Source organism: Zootermopsis nevadensis, unplaced genomic scaffold (genome assembly GCF_977971745.1).
Source record: "Zootermopsis nevadensis isolate Lab colony 2312 unplaced genomic scaffold, Znev_1.0 Znev_ptg000020l, whole genome shotgun sequence".
NCBI lineage: Eukaryota > Metazoa > Arthropoda > Insecta > Blattodea > Termopsidae > Zootermopsis > Zootermopsis nevadensis.
The window spans coordinates 11,907,656-11,926,603 of NW_028259152.1; the positions used below are offsets into that span (position 1 = coordinate 11,907,656).

Here is an 18,948-nt window from a genome sequence, read left to right on the forward strand (position 1 = left end):
GGAATGCCTCTGATGACAAATAAAACGTTTCAGAGACCCTGCACGACCGGTAAGCAATTATTTTTATTGGAGGGACCGAAGTGCATGAGGACCAATGAGCGCCGAGAGAGAAGTTCTGTAGTTAATAAGTCCTGAATGACTATGCATTATTCACACTGACTGAACACAATTTATAAATATACAAATTTCATAATAATACGTTATAAATAATTCATTCTGGCAGAATATCCCAAAACTTTGATTGGTGTTCTCAATGAACCGAGTCGTCAATCCTGCAGTTGGCCTAGATTCTATTAGACCGTCTCAAACTTAGATGTAGGGTCTGCCTAAATAACTTCGTGAAGCAGTGTAAAAAACTGATAATTGTTCACTTAATCACCATGCCACCGCCTTCTTCGGAACCGGAAGATTCGTTGCAACGTTCACAAGAACAACATACCCTGTCCAAGCCAATCGACATTCTCCTCATATCCATTTTAATATTATCCTCCAATCTATGCTTAGGTATCCAAGCAGTATCTTCTCTACAGGTTTCTCGACAAAAATTTTGTAAGAATTTCTCATCTGCCTATAATTACGTAACTAGTATTACTCTTCGCAGTTACACTTCGTACTTAATAGCTATTCACGAAAAAGTACAAATTAATATGTGGTCTATTATTAATAATATCTAAGCATTTCCGCGGCTTGATTTTCATGCAAATGAACTACTAGTGTGCCTGGTTATCTTTCAAATTCTATCCATGAAACAAATTTTCTCTTCTACTTAATTGACAGACAAACAATATTCTGTAGCAATGGAAATGTGGCATGTGATATATTGGAAGGGGAAAAACATACAAACAACAAGTACACCTAGCGGTACATCTGTAAGTGTTCCAGCTTCTATTCGGAAGGTCCCCGACACAAAACTAACCCAGGAGACCGATTAGCCTGAGGTTCGAAAGAACCTGCAGCCAAATGTCGACACAAAACAAGGCACAAACACATCGTTGAAAAAAAAATAAACAGAATGGATATGACACTTTAAGCAAATATAAATTACAGTCTCTTGTATTTCGTCTTGCAGCCTACATAAGAAAAATAAAAATGTTATAACTTAAAGTTGAAGTTCTTAAAGAAATCTGCATCTTAAGGGTCTCTCTGTTATGTATAAATTTGTACAATGAACCAAGATAGTGGTTAAAGTTATATTTGATCATCGTAAAATAATGAAAGAAAATTACAAAACCAGAATTGCAGCCTCTCAAATAAAATTATTGAGAAAAATAATGAAATACACTTGGACGAATTATAAAAGAAATGAAGCCGCGTTAAACAAACTAAAGCAAAAACTATATTGAACAAAACGTTGATAAAGGTCTATAAATGGGATTGAACATTTTGATAGAATGCAGAGAGAGAGAGATATTTACGAAACTATTAAAAAATTACAAATACTTGGCTGCTAGATGATGATAAATGCCAGGATTTTTTTGGACAGACACAGGCCAAAATTGTTCTGTAAACAAATTTTAGTTCGGACCATTTTCTCCATATTTAATCGAAATCAGTATTTTTGGAGTGGAAGAATCATTTTCTTTACAAATTATTCATTCGATAAAATTAATGATAAAGAATTCATAAAAGGGCGCATAATAATCTTTTCTCTATTCCTAAAAGCCACGTCATAAACACTCTACGCATTCGTAGCATCAGTACTTGGCATACATAAGGAGTTAAAGTCACGTTCCGACCGCCTTTACAAAAGAAAAACAGCCCAGTTACTGATGGGATATGGAGCCCAATATTCTGGTAATGGCAGAAAGAAAAAAGAAGTCCAAAAATCCATGCCGGTAACCAAACTCCAACCGTCCAATTATATACTGTCTAATACACACAACTATCCGTTTCAATTTATTTACTTGTGATTTATTTTAGGACGCTGCCGGTAGCTCAGGCTTTGTAGCGTCGAACGAAATTTAATGTGCATATCGATATAAAATTACAATATGTAGAAATAGTTTTAAGATGTGTAATGTCGGAAATAAATCCTGAAGACGGAGACAGTATGTTTCTCCGAAACGTTACAATCTACCTATGGTCCACACCTAGAAAAAAAATCACAACTTTATCGCCGTTAGAACCTCATATCTTAGAGCAGAAACAAGTAGTTTAATTATTTCTGTGTTAAATTACAGTTTATTTTTAAAAAGTGGGACGAAATCGGACAATTAAGCTATTTGCGAAGAAGTGTATTGTTTCAAGCTAATCCGTCTTCAAACATCCACTGCACTGAGTCAGAAATTATGTTAATAATTATCAGACCTAAAATATTTCAAATTAAAGTTGTAGTTCTTAATGAGATTTAAAATATGTCATGTGATAATTTCGTGCAGACTCAGCGGTTTATAACACAAGTTAAATTTACATTTACATTTCCGAAGTAAGAGTGCTTGGAGCTAAATCTCCACTCCCCCCTACGTCCTCTCGGCGTAGCGCTTAGTTAAAGCACTCATACCTTGATGTTCATACAAAGCACATATTACAACTGCCTTGAAGTCCGACGCACAAATGTTACATTTGCCTGACACTTTTCACCTGCTATCCAAGTCCAAGTTTAAATTGAAGTTCCTAGTATTTTCGTATACAAAATAATGGCAACGGACAGACACGATTTTCCCATAACGCGTTTAGTTGTTCAATTGGATAAAGAGCGTATAAAAATCAAGATACGATGTCACATGTAAGGCTGTTGCACTGAAACCATCCTTTGTGAATGGAAATAAACAAATTAAAGGCCAATTTAAAATGCAAAACTTTCACCGTTATATATGTGACGTAAATCCCGTTATCATGCTAAAACACAGACATACACACATACTGAAGTGTAACGTAATACACCACAGCATCAGATGCGATGAGACGCTTAAATCTACCTGTAACTTTGTCACAAACAAGAACTACACAGAACTGGAAGGGTTCCCTCGGATACCTCCATTCCTTAGTTAAGCCACAGATCTCAACACTCTGCCGTTTATTACAAGGCAAATACCACAGAATTCTGTAAAATACATTTTTTTTTCTTCCAGTTCACATTTGTATTTCCAAACAAGAAATTTCGACTGGATATAACGTGGATGAGCAAACTCAAATATTACTGCGCGAAAGATAAAGTCCCTCTAACGTACGCGGCCAGAGGAAGTCACGTGCTGCACTACTAGCAGACCGATAAAAGTCGTGCTTGTTCTAATTTGATGTAAATTTTACTGTCAATACTTTATAACATTTGAAACTGTAAAATGGTCAGTAATGACGAAACAACTTAATGAAAAACGATACTACGAACAGCGGAGCAGGTGAAAGTAATAAAGACGTGTGAAAAATATCTTTGTACCAAAGCGTAATGCTCCACTACGGAATACAGAGGTTACGAATGAGCACAACATCCCTTGCCGACCAAGCCGCCTATGTCACACGTATTTTCTGTCTGAGGTTAAGCCACCGACGTTTCTGGAGGTGTCTAATCCCATATTTATGTAACTGCTTGTCCAGTAGAGTTACGTCGTATTTCCTTGCATGGAAAATTATCTGCTAGTTTTAAGAACTGAAAGATTTGTTATTTTTACCAGGGCTTACGGAAGACGGCGAGACAGAACACACTAAACAGAGGAAAGAACCATGGTATATAAATGCAATAACTGGAATGAATTCTGCGAGTCTATGAGGAAAGTAATGATACCATCTCAAACAAAGCGGTCTATTGATAGTAGTGGAAAGCACAAAGAGAAATTCCAGAACGTTTGGAACACATATAGGACTGTTGGTTGCGAGAATACGTTATGCTACGATTTTATAACTTCAGTTGAAATGTACTATTATAATCAATCAGAACATCATCCCACAATAATTTCTAGAAGAGATAATTATTTAAACAATTTACACTCGAAAATAGGACAAAGGCCTTTGCAATGTTCTTTTGCCGTGAACTGAACGAGAGCAGACACAATAGCTTGCAGAAAAGAACTTTGCAGAAACTGGAAGTTTAATAGTAATGAAGACATTAAAACAGATAAGAATAACAAGAAGGTAATCGGTTTAAGTAGCAGAGGTGGAGAGATAAAAACAAACAGAAAGTTAAAAGAAACCAAACAGCTAAGTCAGATTAGACTATAGCAAAACAACGAAACAAGCAGAAAGATAATAAAGAAGAAACAGAAGGGAAGACAAACTACAATTGAGAGAAAAAGGAAAGAAATGCGAAGAAAAGATAACAAAAACTAGAAGATGAGGAAGAAAGTAGATTACAGAAACAGAAAACAATCATGGGGAGAAGATATCACAAGTGAAACATGAAAGAAGACCTAAAAGAAACTACAGAAACAGAAAGAAATAACGATGAGAAAATTATCACAAGATGAGAGAGAAGTCATCATACAATTATTATACTTAAAACTCAACAGAACTTTGTTGAAGCAAACTACGTATTTTGCCTAGCGTCCCAGACTTAATAAAACACGACGTTTCGGAGATTGGAGTCTATCTCAGTCTTGAGGCAAAATCTACTCTGTTAGGCCCAATCGATAGAGCCAGTACTCATCTCCGGACATCGCAGTACTTCTTCTTCTTCTTATTTTGTAATCAATCCTAGGATTGGTTGGCAGCAGCTCTTTTTTTAGCTGCTGATACTTGGGAAATCCTGAGGATCTTTAATGCGGTGGATTCCCCTTGCCCCCGCATCCTATGCCGTTGACCCATCCAGTTCATCCGCCTTTAGGGGTGATTTCTCTCCCCAAGGGCATGAAGGTGCCCTGAACCTCCACCCACTCATCCACCCTCCAGAGAGGCTGTTGACACTTGGTAGAGGGGGACCTGAGCAAGCACAACACTCCTCCCTTACTACGCAACACCATTCCTGCACATGAAACGCATTACTCGAAATGGTAAACAGACTTACAACTAAAGCAGAATTTGCTTACGCTATAAAATACCCTTTGGTAGTAGCCTCGACTATTACAAACCAGTAATAAGCAAGCAAGCAACCAACCAACCAAAAAGCTAACTAAGGGCGGAGTCCTGTGCAAGCGCAAGACATATTATAATAAATATGGAGCTAATTTTTGGCCACATTGGTAATTGCTTGGCTGGTGCCATAATGAAGATAAAATTTAATTTTAAATTCGTTTTCAGTTAATTATTTAGTTAGGGGATAAAGTTACCGGCCACGAAAGATATAAAATCAGGGCAAGTAATGCAAATGTAGACATCATTATGTTTCCAACTTTTATTTGACGCATTTTTCGACATTGTACATGCTTATCGATATGCTAGGAAGAATTATTTATGACTACTGTTAGCACATCAGAAGAAGTCTGCTGAGAAGTTGGTAACCTTATTGCGCATGCAAACTCCACTTATTCCAGTTCCAAACACATTGAACTCAAGTAGTGCAGTGCATTGTGTATATGAATAGTATTGCAGTGTGGACGTATGTTTTGCGAAAGAGTACAGAGTAGCCGTTCATGCCCAATCCACTCACAGCAGGCTTTCACCGGCGTGCTACCAGTACTCAGCATTATAAACAACGGCAGTAGATTTGTGTCTGCAAAAATAACATGATCACCAACGCGGTATATAAAAACACGTGACATGCATTTGGAAAAATAATACCAAGTAGGAATCCATCTTTCCACGTGTATTTTAAACAATACTGAAGAAAGTGAGTGACACGTATGCAAGAAGAATGGACACACTATAAACCGGACGGTGGTATAGGTTCAAATGATGACTGCACATTCACCGAACGCCAATTAATTTTCACTGTTAATAAGAAACCATTGTAAATATAATAGTAATTATTAGTAACTTACGAGTGATATCTGAATGTTATGATAAATTTGTTTTCTCGTTAAAAGGAAAATATAAGCAGTTTTTGTCCCCAAGTTTCCGCAGACAGGGTTGAACGTATAACTTCGGCTTTTGGTGCCATGTACCAAGGTTCGGCAAACTTTGCAGTTGAAGGGAGTCCAATGACGTCACTCGTCTCCCACTACCAGATATGTATAATACATCCACCCTGAAAGTGACAACTGCGATGCCTGCCGAAATGTAGAATTTAAATATTAATTTTCCTTAAAACATATTATTCCGTCTTTGTAAATTATAATTATAAATTTCATAAATTAAACTATTGCGTGAATATTTAACTAATTTTCTCCGTTTTGCCGCTGTGTAATCATTTTAAGAATCAACAAATTATGGTGCAGCAAACCTGAGGAGCAATGGACCCACAAATATTTGTACTCATACAGAAAGAACAGGTAAAATCCGTACGAATATGTTTGTAACTATAGACGATGCTGTACAGACAAGTGTTCTATAATCAATATTTTTTCCTCTGAAATTCAAAGATACGTACTGAATGATAAGGCCGGTAAGATAGTAAGCATTTGTCACACTTTCCGGCAGTAACACTGCGAAAACGCTGCTAGTATGGTATTTAATAAATAATTTATACGCTATACGCTAACAGTCTGTATAGGCTAAATGGGCCTATAATTTATTTCTTCATGTACAGTGTCCGAGCACGCTGAGAATTTGGAATATATTTTAGTAAGTAATCCAACCGCAAAATTCGTCAAAATCCGTCCACAGAGGGAGAGGATTTCTTTTCGTGACGGCGATTCGAATTGTACAAAACTTATCTCTTATTAAAGTGACAAGACTCCAGGTTTAGGATTTTGATGCGACCTTTGCACAAAATTAAAGCACAATGGTCTGTCTATCCGTCACCTTCTTTCACTTCGTATTTAACGAATTTCGGTAGCATTTAACATATAGAGTCTAGACCAGTGGTAAACACCTTCCAAGGCTGCAGGAGAAATTTAAACATTCTCATTTTTCTACTTTCATTGCTATTAAAATGTTTTAATTTACTCGCCTCCTCTATATTATTAGTTTCACTGCTATGATGTATCTAAATCAGTTCAGTGCTGTCAGATGTTACTATGTTCTCAAATATAAGATAAAAATTGGTATCGATAGTATCACATTATTTCATCTCTTTATTACTGTGTAAGACAAAGTCGAGGGGAACCCACTTCAGATTCGGTTTGTAGCGTCTCCTTACACTTTGAGACCACAAATAGTAATTTAGCTTTCCCAAATAGATTATTATCAATTATGTTCGACTTCAGCCCTGATGATGAAGACAGAATGTTCCTCTCAAAAATAGGTTACACAAACCTCTTCCATAAGGTGCAAACACCGAACAAAAGGATCGTTATGAACAGCAATGAATTTCACATATATTTTAAATATAATTGCCCGTTCTTCCCCTTTGTAGTGTTGCATGTTGTTATTATCTTTGCTAAACGTAGGCCATATAAGGCATGCAAAATAGTTAAGAGCGTAAAACGCGTGTCCTACCTCACAACTCTTGTTTTATTTTGGGGAACTCTGGGTCATAGTCCTGGCTTTTGCGTCGTAGCCAGTCTTGGTACTACATCCTAGCTGCTACGACGGTATGTTGTAAAGACCCCAAGGCCACTTGATAAAATTAGATAACCTATAACGCTCAGAAGTGAGTCGTTCACAAGCATGGAAGATTTTTGCAATGCACATTTCACTAAACCATTTCGATATGCCAACTTCGAAAATCGTAAGCCACTTGTCTGCATACACCATCGGGACGAATCTGTGCGTTCGACGTCCGTTAGATGTAAAAGGCGTAAGGAATTGGGAGGGGGAGCAGACAAGAAAGCATTGCCACATCGGACACACTATTTCCCAGCGGCAGTACTTTGTATCTCGCCGTTTCAATTCTTGTGTCGGTAATGTTTTTGTTTTGCATAATATATGCTTTTGTTTTCCTAGTGACGTGAGCGAGACGCACAGTTTGATCCCGGGTACTGTACCTCCATAGAAAACCAGTCAAATCAATGAAACAGCACTTGAAGCTAGTCTGAACGGAATGTCGGTGTCGAGTGGTTGTAAACCCAGTTTCGTATTCTGGAAATCCTGGGATCATTTATTTACCTAAAAAAGCCTTTATGTAAAATGCAATCCCGTGTTACCTAATTCGTTCCAAAATTAATTTCGTCGACATTCTGTAATAAAGATAGTAAATACCAACCATTTTACGCTACATAAATGGCGCCAAATCCTACTCGCTTAACTAACAATGCATTCTTCAGCCCAAAGTTGTCGTAGAAGTAATAAAATTATCAACATCCTCGAACTCTAAAAATGAAGAAGCTTAAAAAGATGTTATATATGTAAACTGCGCATAAAACAATAAATAACTGTACAATGCCTACACTTAAATCAGTTTTCTAAAAAAGCAGTAGTAATCTACTCAAATATCTAAACCTTCCTGCTTTATTTGACCATTATTCAACTTACAGGATTAAACGGTTTAAAAGATAGGTTAAAGCTGTCCCTGTCCTTAACTAAGCATTAGGCATACGTCACAAAGACGTATGGGGAGCCGAGCTTCAGTCATTCTTATCCTCGTCAGTAGATGAAGGTGAGTGGTCAGATTTACGCTCCAACCTCTTTACTTCAGGAGGAGAAACCTCTTCGTACTCACTAGACAAAAGGCTAGGTGATCCCCAAAAAGCTTGTATAGCGGTGGCGAAGATAAAATTCCATGCCCCCGTAGGTAATCGAACCCCGGTCATTCAGCAGACAATCAGTCGCAACTGCCAACATTTTAGCATAACTGAAAGGAAGTCTGTTAATAAAAAGGACAACTGCGGTTTTGTGGAACGCGTCACAAGTTAATTCAGAAGGAAAGTGAAGAGATCCAAAGGCATTACTGCTGTCCCCCTCCCCCTGTTCTGTTGCCTTGGGAGGCAGGACAGCAATCTGATAAAAACGCGAAGGTCAGCTATCCCACGCGTGATAATCAGCTGCACGTGGTACAAAGGTCTAATCACTATCGTCTGCTTTGCTGTCTCTAGGAAAATTCCCAAACCACTTCAACGAACTGATTAACAGACTCGTATATGATCAGTAATGATAAACAGAGGTGCGTTCAAATACCACGGAAACATCGTTGCACTCTTGTATCGTATTTAACAGGTTCCGAGTTCGAAGTTAAATCAGAAGGCGAGATAACCCGACAGAGGCAAACGCTGAGACAGCATCTTAAAACATACCACGACCGCTTTATGTCACATCTTTCCCAATTTATTATTTTCAACAATCCAACCATTCTACACCGACGGAAGTCGGAAAACCAAAAAATGGCATCTTAGAAAATAAATTATAACATTTATTAATGTATGCACACATATAATTTATTTTCACACCAACAGCTTTTCTTGTCCAATGTCATTTGCTTGAGGCAAAGGCCAAATGCAAGATTGTGGTGATGTACCATAGACGCCGTGAGAACCTCAAATATACTTTTTTGTGTCTGAGAAGATTTGAGCCTAACAGAGAAGAAGTAACATAGCATAATGACCTTCATGGTCTCTAGCGGTAGTGTATTTCAGACGAAATATGCCATTACACAATTGTGAATAAATGGCTTCAGAAATAAATTCAGAGACTGCATAACAGAACAAAGATACGCGAGAATTTTTAATGTATATATCTTGGTATGTTATTTAACAAAGCTTCCTCAATTTCAGCGGTTATTTTAACGTCGAATGAAATAATTATCACCCTCGTCAAACACGGGGAGGTTGCGGGCGTGGCCTGTTTCAAATATACACCTAGTCACTGGAAATGAAGTAATTGTGGCCCATTTGACGGTTCCACAGACGCTAGAAAGAAAGTAGCAATGGTCTGTTCCAAAGTTTCAACCAGGCACTGGGAAGGAAGTGGTCAAGGTCTACTTTAGACATTCTCCACGTATTCGCATGGATGGTCTGAGGAAAACTACGAAGAATCTCAGTCTGGGTGGTCGGCTTCTCGGTCGAGACTAGAAGCGGAAGCCTTCCTAATACAAGTCAGAAGCTTTACCATATGAGACAAGATGCTCGGTGCTAAAAATGTGTGGTCTGCATTTGAACACAGAAAGTTGTGATACTATTCGAACCCGGCCGCTCAGACTGTTGTTGAAGCCGCTGATCATGCCGACAACCAACGAAATGTTGAATTTATCCCATACCAGTTATTACTGAGACAATACTGAATGAATGACAGAGAGCATGCAACATTTGCTTGTAGAACAAGAGAAAAACGAAATTAATCTATCCATACACGGATTCGACAAAAATGATTAGTGGGCCCCAATCCAGATTCAACGAGTGTGAACATCTTGAAAACACAGAGCAGTTCAAGGAATCGTCTATGAATTAATCATTATCAACATTATTTTATGTCTTTTCAAATATCCATAAGTGTGGTGTTAATGAGAAAAAAATATGTTTTTAATTCAAAATTATAGGCGCTATTATTTTTGTGAACGTACCTGTGTTCCGTATTGTTTCAATTTGAATTTCCTGCATGTCTCTTGTCAAATAAAAACATGGTACCAGCCTTCGAATTTTCTAAGGTACACATATAAATGTTCATACACAGACGTAAAGGCAAAGGACAAGAGACGCTCACAGGCACGCTGTGTTAGTTACGTATGGGCAGTTTTTCGTCACGCTACGCCAGCTTGCTGCTCAGCTCGTAGATGAGCTACCGCCTGGACTTGCGAAAGACAAGAAAGGGAATTCGCAGCGCGCTGCCGTCTGCGCATCGTAAGGCGAAAAAGCCTCGCGTAGTTCCAAACCAGCTGCAATCCAGAATTTTCCAAATGCGTCCTTCGCTATTTCCCACACCTCACTGGCCTTGACGTTCAATACTTGCACAAACTGGTACATTCTAACGCTGGTATAACCTGCGCTGCAAAGCAACTGCACTATACACAGGTCTAAAATGTACTGCAATAACACATTCTTCCTGTGACATACAAGCTGCAGATCTTGAGGTCTAAATTTTATTAAAAAACCATGCACTACATTCATTAAGTGGACTACTTTTGTTAGCACTTAGGCGATGCTAAAATAAAAATGTATCCACGCGACAGGGCAGCTCAAAATGTAATTCGTCTCGCAGATAGCAAGACATTTTTGATTGGAAGTATGTCGATACTACCCTGAAATAAAAATTTACACGTACACAAGACGTTTTCAATTTTCATCCTGTTCTATTTCCTAAACGCTGCCGGGATGGACCTTTTCATTACGGTTCCAACCCACTTGAAAAACGGCATTCTTTCGCCCGAATAAGCACAAGACAAACCCAGAAGCATAACGTAATAAATCAACAATTTTGCCACCAAAGAAGTTTTTCCTTCTCCGAAAACGACTCTAACGGAAATAATATTCTCACACAATTTGTACATGTCGCTCTTTTCAAAACACAATCCCTAATTTACACGCGTCTAAGCCATTTCAAAAATAAACAGATTTTTCTGTTAATTTTCATAGCTTTCACAAAAATACTCTTGAATTACGTTTACGCAATCCCTGTTACAAAGCGGGCATTTGTACTTCCCTATCGTCAACAGATGGAACTAGCGTGCTCAATAGCTTTCTTTCCTACTTCACAGATGGCAATATACATCACCCACTCCATCTGCACTACATTCGAACCATCATTCCGCAGGAATACCAATAGCCATAAATCTCAACAGATACATTCCCACGTCGTTTAAAATTCACCCACAGCCACAATGGCATACTCCCCAATTAGCCTTCACCACTCATCCTGCCTCATTTGGGGCTACCTTGCATTACATTCTTTGCATTTTAATTTCTAAGAGAATACATTACACATGAATAAACAGCTAAAATGGTTAGGATGAAATAAAAACGGCATTTTAAACTTCTATCCACTTTTAGTCACTCCATGAAATTACAATTTCACTACAAATTCCCTACTGTTACAGTAGTTTTCCATTCAAGAATTCCCATAAAAATATGCCAAAATTGAAAACTACTTGTAAACTTTTGTCCCACTTTCTTTTAACAATAATTATCAAATGTTGGAATGAGCAGAACTTTGTTAATGAAGGTCAGAGATTGACCGCCCAGTAGTTACAATGGAAAAACACTTCTTTTAAATTACTTTTAAGAAACTGGTCATACAATTATTTTATGCACACACAGAACACAAATCTACATGTCAGATTTCTTTTACTATTAAAATGCAGGTTCTCTTTTCTTTATAGTTTCCTCTTCCAAAGAAGAAATGTTGACAGCAGTAAATACATTCATTGTATGGTTACAACTCACTGAACTTTATTGCCCATTTTACTGAACTGCTGCAGAATAATCAGGATCACATTGCTGGTAAATGTGAAGGTGCACATTCTTGACTAAGTGGTCAGATCCATTCAATGTTGAGGTTGTGTTCTATTTTTTCAAAATCTTTGTACAGTAAAATTGGGGTTCTTTGTCACAATAAAAAGAAAATGTTAGCTATTCTATGTTACAGCCTGACGAAAAACATTTTACAACCAAGATGAGAGTAAACACATAAAAAAACCTTGAAGGTGAACATAATCCTCATGTTATTACAAAATATTGTTCCTTTCACAACTTAAATCACACACACAACAATCGTCATAGCATTTGGTTGGTACTATATTGTTTTTTCTTGCCATCATTTTTATTCCAAGAACATTCATGCTGTGTTGTCTTTGCCAAACATATGTCAAATTCTCCCTGCTTACAAACTCATACATAGGGGGGAGATGGTCTTATAGAAACAGAAATTAAAACAAATCAGAGAAAAGGAAAACTGCCCATGTCCATTTTAAATTATTTTAAATAGAAACCATTTCATGTTGAATATATTAAAAAAATTCCCCCCACTTACGTTGCAATTTATTTCCCGTGCTAAAACCTGGAAATAGGGAGTGAGAAGGTAAGAACTGGGAAGTTGCAATTTTTCTTTCATTCCTTCGATGCTATGCCACACCATGACCTCACAGAGGGCTCGAGCTGATGAAGTAAAAACTGCACTCAATTACACACACACACATATACAAGGAAACAGAGGGCTGCCAATTCACAGGAAATAAGATATCTTTAAACACTGACAGGCCTGCTGAAGTATCAACCCTTGTATTTCCAAGCACCACAGCACACGCCATTTTATTAATCCTGTGACAACGGAGAAAAAGAGGAAAATAAAAAATAATAAAAATAAAAACCTATTTATCAGGGTGAGAATGTCTATCCATTGTCATTTATTAGAACAAACCTAGGCATCTTTCACTCCTTAGTTCCAAGCTTTACCGGGAAGGCAGGAAACACTCACTCGCTTGGTTTTTTTTAAGTCTCTGCCACTCTCTCCTCATTATGCATCATCTTCATCCTCCTCCCCTTCCCCATCCCCTTCACCTTCATCATCCTCTTCTTCTGTAATACAAAATGAAAATATTTTCAGCAACAGAGTTCTAACATGCAAGCCTATGTATGGAGATGCAGTATCAAAAGTGTAACAAATTCAAGCAATCCATTACAAACAAAAATATTACACAAACACTCAGTACTTTGAAGTAGCCTGAAAATGAATTAGAATGATCAAAACTAATATAATATAAATCTTCAAATCCAACTTGTTACAGTATGTCCCACCTAACGTTGAACCTGCAATGACAACAGCAGACTGGCAGATAATACACTTTTATATATAGTATCTACATTATCCAACTGTATTATGTAATGTCACTTACTGCATATTTTAGCAGGTGTTTGAAATTACTTCCTTAAAGGCAAGCTTGACACCAGAACATATTTAAAGAATTGTGAAGTTCTTGTTTAAACACTAATACCACATGCCCAAGAGTTTAGGTTCATCCAATGCGTGTGTGGCCAGTTTTGATAAATTATTGTCTTTTGAACTTTCTCACAAAGAGCCACATGATTTCAAATTGGGGGAATGAAAAGGCCACAAATGACAACCGGTTATTTGCCCCCAAAACACTTATGTAAAGGTAATCACTGAAATACTGGCTACATGAGTGATAGCAAATCAACAATAGATCAACTTCATCACTACTGCTTCACAAAACCAGCTAAAGAACTGTAGTCATAACACAGTCTGCCTCCTTGAGCTATTGAGTGACTAAATTTGTATGGCTTCAAATAAAACATGTTTGGGGCCCTGTGCACAGACTGTGATACACCAGTTTGCTCGGATAACCACCTTGATTTCTATGGGGATGCTTCTAATGTTATGTCAACCAGTTTTACCTGAAAGAACATCATATGTGCTCTCACTTCTCTAAGAAAGAACCAGTCATTCAACATGTGTTCACTAGTCAATGTATCATCATTTTCAAAAGAACTTACACTCGAAAACATTCCAAATTTGCTATGGCACTTATTGTGGGATTTCTTCTTTACACAGGTTTCAACAGTGTTAACCTACAATATGCACTGAATGCCAAGCAGGGGAAATTGTAGGCGACCCAGGTTTGGCATCGGTGATTCCCAAATGTAAAACTTTTCACAACCCAGTTTCCAGCCAACACAAAAAATTATGGCCCAGAGCTTAATATGTGACACACGTGATTATGCATAAATGACAGTACAATACTCAGAAACAAAGGTCCACACTAATATACATTTCTCTGTAAATTCCCACTTATTATAAAACAAGAGCATTCCAAGTGTCAGTCACAGTACTGCTGTATAAGCCTACCTGATACAACAATTTTACACTATTCCACCAACCTGTTTGGCAAAAGGGAATTACTGTCTACAGTTTGTGGGCGGGAAAAAAAATTCATGCAGATGCCACAGAATCAAAACTTTGGGATATGGATTTTCTCACTTCCACATTTGGACTGGCTAATTTGGGATTCACTCTAGCACCAATCCAATGGGAGGATCTTCTACAGGATTTAACAGCGAAAGATGTTCACCCCAACTTATGCAAGTATAACATGCATGGAGCTTTACATCCAAGTCCCACACACACCTTCATGGACTGGGTAACTTCTACGCAATGCTGGATCAACTATGAATATAATTTTGCTCTGAAAGAGGTATGATAGGTGACTAATAACAAATCGAAACAAATGAAGCAACGCAGTCGCTTTGTTTCAAGGCAATTCCCAACAGAGCTTGGGGGGGGGGGGGGGACATCTCCAAATACCCTGACCTCAGTCTGGGAGTTGAAACCAGACACTTCTCCAACAGATACATTAATGCTGCGCCAACCTGGATAGACACACAGAAAGATGATGGATGGTGCTGCTCCCACCTGGGCAAGAGAACTGAAAATTGTACAACAGGATACACCTGCATCACATATTTCACAAGTGGTTAGATATTCAAGTTATAACCAATGTATGAACACAGAAAACAATCCTTTGAGCTTCTCATCCCTGAAGATTAAAGGAAGCAAATAAATACCTACAACTTTATGTGAAGGCTAACAGTTAGAAGAATGATGCTTTAATAGACCAACATACCACATAGAAGAGATTCTAGCACCAAAAACCAATTCAATGAAATTAAATACATACTTAATATTAATAAAAATTATGTGATACTCCTACAGAAAATATTCGTAACATACATGTAAACATTTTAGATACTGCTTCCATGGTTTTGGAAGAGAGAAATGTACAGAATACAAGAAAACAACATAAGACTATTAAATAAAAATACATGCACAGAAGTAAACAAATGTTGGCTCAGACCAACATGCAAGCACAAGTTACTGAACTTACACTGGAAAAATTTATTTTTCATAGTCACAAGTGTGCGAGTACACGTAAAAACACACAGATATATGTAACAGCATAAGCTACCAAAACAAGATGAACACCCACTTTCAAGAGACATTAGTATATGATAAAAACACCTAAATGAATATTCTGAACAAATTTCACCCCATTTATGGATAACTTTCTGATCTCAGACCTTTACAAAACCTAACTATACGAATATCAATTTCATTCAATTATGTATGTTAACCAACCTCAAAATTATAGTGGTATGTATAAGAGAATGTATGGACAGCACAAATACAAATGCAGATGAAGAAGTTAAAAGACTTCATGCTGTGTTCAGAATAAGTTATCCCATGACAAGATCAGCAAGAGTACTGCACTCTGCAGACAGTGCATAATGATGCAATACCACTCCATCTCTACAAACTGTACTGATATCAGAAGTGTACAATTTTCCTATAAACATGAATTATTCATAATAATCTGCAGTTTTGTAACATGTACTCTCTGAAGTCAGCAACTAGCATTTTCTTGTTACTGCTTCTTACCCTCTCCTTCATCTAGCTCCTCTTCCCCCTCTGGCAGCTCTTCTTCCTCATCTTCTTCCTCTCCTTCAACATCTTCCTCATCTTCAACATCCTCCTCTTCTTCTCCATTCTCCTCCTTCTTGGGCTTTTTTGCATCCTCACTTTTCGTCTACAGATGGAAAAATCAGAATATAACCCAAAGAATAGAACCAATGCACTGAGTTATTTGCTACTTAGAGTTAGTGATGTCTTCACTGGGTTGGAAGCTAAACACAAAACTTGATAGCAATTCAATATATGAAAAGAAGAAAAAACTCTGCTTCTTTCAAAATGGGAAAATATGAAGGGCCTCTGCATCCGTAATTAAGCTGTCACATTGATTCACTGTGTTTATACTAAATAGCTGGCTGACAACTATCACATTCACTTAAAAACCGTTCCATATCGTTTCCCTCGCTTTAGAAGTTCTTTTAACCCTTCAAATTACTGTGTGGTAACAACTTTTTGGGCAGAACAGATTGCACTCATTTCAAAGAGCCCTAATGATTAAACGTTGCAACAGCTTTTCCGGGTGAGGGCAAGTACTTCCTACTGACCTTTAGAGCATCCGGACAGACAGACAGACACTTAAACAATATGCCTGAAAGACGTACACCAGCAAAGAACGGCGAGTGTAGATAGGACAATAAATAAAAGAAAATGGCAGAGGAAATGGGAAGGTGAAAGAAATGTCGCGTCACAGAACGAATAGAAAGGGCGGGAAGAGGTCGAAAGGGATATTGCATGCGAGAGTACACTTCACTAGCGGCAAACGATTTTCAAGAGACCTGTAGCAAGGCTAGGTCCTCGACCCTCCCTCTGAGCAGCAAGCACCTGATTGGTTAGGAGCTGGTCGCTTCCCATCCCGTTCTTTCTTCCTCCCTCCCCCCCAGGCCGGCACGCTTTATCATTGTACTCTTTTTCTCTTTCTGTGCTAACTTTACAGCGATAAACTTCAACGAAAGGCGTCAGGGGGGAAGACGCGAGTGTGACCACAGAGGGGTTTTATGGGCGTCGAAGGACCGGGGGGAGCAACTGCCAAAAAAATTCAAGCATACCGAAATTTTGGGCGGGAAAGGGGGCTGACAATGCGAAATAATGGTCCAATACAAGCACCAATAACAAAATGCGGTTGATGCCATGGATCAAATTACAACCGAAGAATCAAAGTACCGAAGCCACCTTTCCCTTCCGTACAACTTCCGGACGTTTAACTACGAACTTTGAAAAGCTAGAGGGAGATAATGAAGGTCAACGTCCCCCCCACCAAGCGTACATACAAAAGCGTCATGCCCAAGTAACAATCCCCACCACAAGAAACAAAAATCTTCACTTATACAGATTTAGTATAGTGCATACTGCATAACGATATATCCGGGGAGGGGAGACACCAATATAATAAGATCAATATCAAAACAGACAAGTGACAAAATGCTAAAACGACGTCGTCGCCAACGTATTGGGCATCCATGTTACGAATTATTAATTTGGGCCAAAACCTTTACTTTGTTGATCTATTACTATGTTTACTCACAACAGAATTTATACAGAATAATAATCATAGCCTCTATACAGGCTCTCAGCTTGATTTACTATTGATTCTCATCTAGCCTCTAACCCCAAACGCTCTTGAAATCAAAAGACCGCCACGTTCAAAATGTACGAAAGCCTAGCCTCAACCAAGGGCCGCAAAAATTTAAAGCGCGAAACTCGTATTTTAATTTCACAAAGGGGAAATATAGTGTAACTTTGTGAGATAATAAAATTCACAGCGGTGAAATACGGGGTAAAAACCATCCGCAACCAACGTTTCTGGTATACACAGCCTGGCCAAATACATAATGGAACCTCTGCGAAGATACCCGGCCGGCTTTTTCTCACATGGCAACAAAATGCCAAGGATGATCACAACGAAATACATACTTCAACCATCAGAATTAAAGTAAATGACAATTAATTCTACTACGAATCACATCAAAGCACATGGTTTTAATACTGAAACAACACAGCACATAAGAAAATTACATTCTGTCGACTATGATAGACATAGCCTCCGAGCGTTGGCCAATACAAGCCCACGAGTATTAGTTATGATGCTCTTATTTGTACTCACCTCTGCTGGCCTCTTCGTTCCTTTTACTTCTGCTTTTGCATCACCTCCAGCTTTTTCGTTGTTTTCCGTCACTTTATCTACAGCGACTTCGGCGTTATTCTCCTTAGAACTCATATTTTCTGTGGAGTTTTCCTGCGAACAACTCGTAACACACTTCCAACTGGCTTTGTTCAAAAATGAAGATGGCGCGGGCTTGAAGCTCGATAAACCGGTGATTGGTTGATGACGCAAAGAACTTCTGGAAGCTAGTATTTGATAAAGTCTCGGCAGTGTACCAATGTAAGAAATATTTTATATTATAAAATAAATAATTCAAGTTTGTAATTTGTAACTTTTAAAAAAATAAAATTCCTAACTTACCTCGACGAGGGGTTGGAGAGTACCTGCACAGATCTGGTAAATTTGGGTACAAGACTTTAGATGCGGTCATAGCATAAGCCCGTAACTGGCTTTCCTATCGGACTGTCATATACTCTGTTACTGAAATTCGCCATTTTCACTCTAACAAATGGTATAACTGTTTTCTATAAGAATCATGTGCAACTTATAAATTAGGTAGCATTTAATTTTGTCATTAGTTTGTATATAAATTG

General features: G+C 38.1%; 1 protein-coding gene across 1 annotated transcript; it reads right to left on the reverse strand.

Annotated features, from left to right (window-relative positions):
• Window positions 1–12,318: 12,318 nt before the first annotated feature.
• On the reverse strand, window positions 12,319–18,555 carry LOC110832058 (uncharacterized). The gene is made up of 3 exons (XM_022068682.2): window positions 18,356–18,555; window positions 16,225–16,372; window positions 12,319–13,349 (listed from the first exon to the last, which is right to left on the reverse strand). The coding sequence occupies exons 1-3, from the start codon at window positions 18,467–18,469 to the stop codon at window positions 13,288–13,290; spliced, it is 324 nt and encodes a 107-aa protein (XP_021924374.2). The 5' UTR covers window positions 18,470–18,555; the 3' UTR covers window positions 12,319–13,287.
• Window positions 18,556–18,948: the final 393 nt, after the last annotated feature.

Excerpts from the sequence above, each read along its gene's own strand:
- LOC110832058 (XM_022068682.2), bottom strand. The coding sequence starts at position 18,469 with ATGAGTTCTAAGGAGAATAACGCCGAAGTCGCTGTAGATAAAGTGACG. Across the intron at positions 16,373-18,355 it reads GAACGAAGAGGCCAGCAGAG|ACGAAAAGTGAGGATGCAAA; the intron begins GTGAGTACAAAT and ends TTCCATCTGTAG. Across the intron at positions 13,350-16,224 it reads GGAGCTAGATGAAGGAGAGG|AAGAAGAGGATGATGAAGGT; the intron begins GTAAGAAGCAGT and ends TTTGTATTACAG.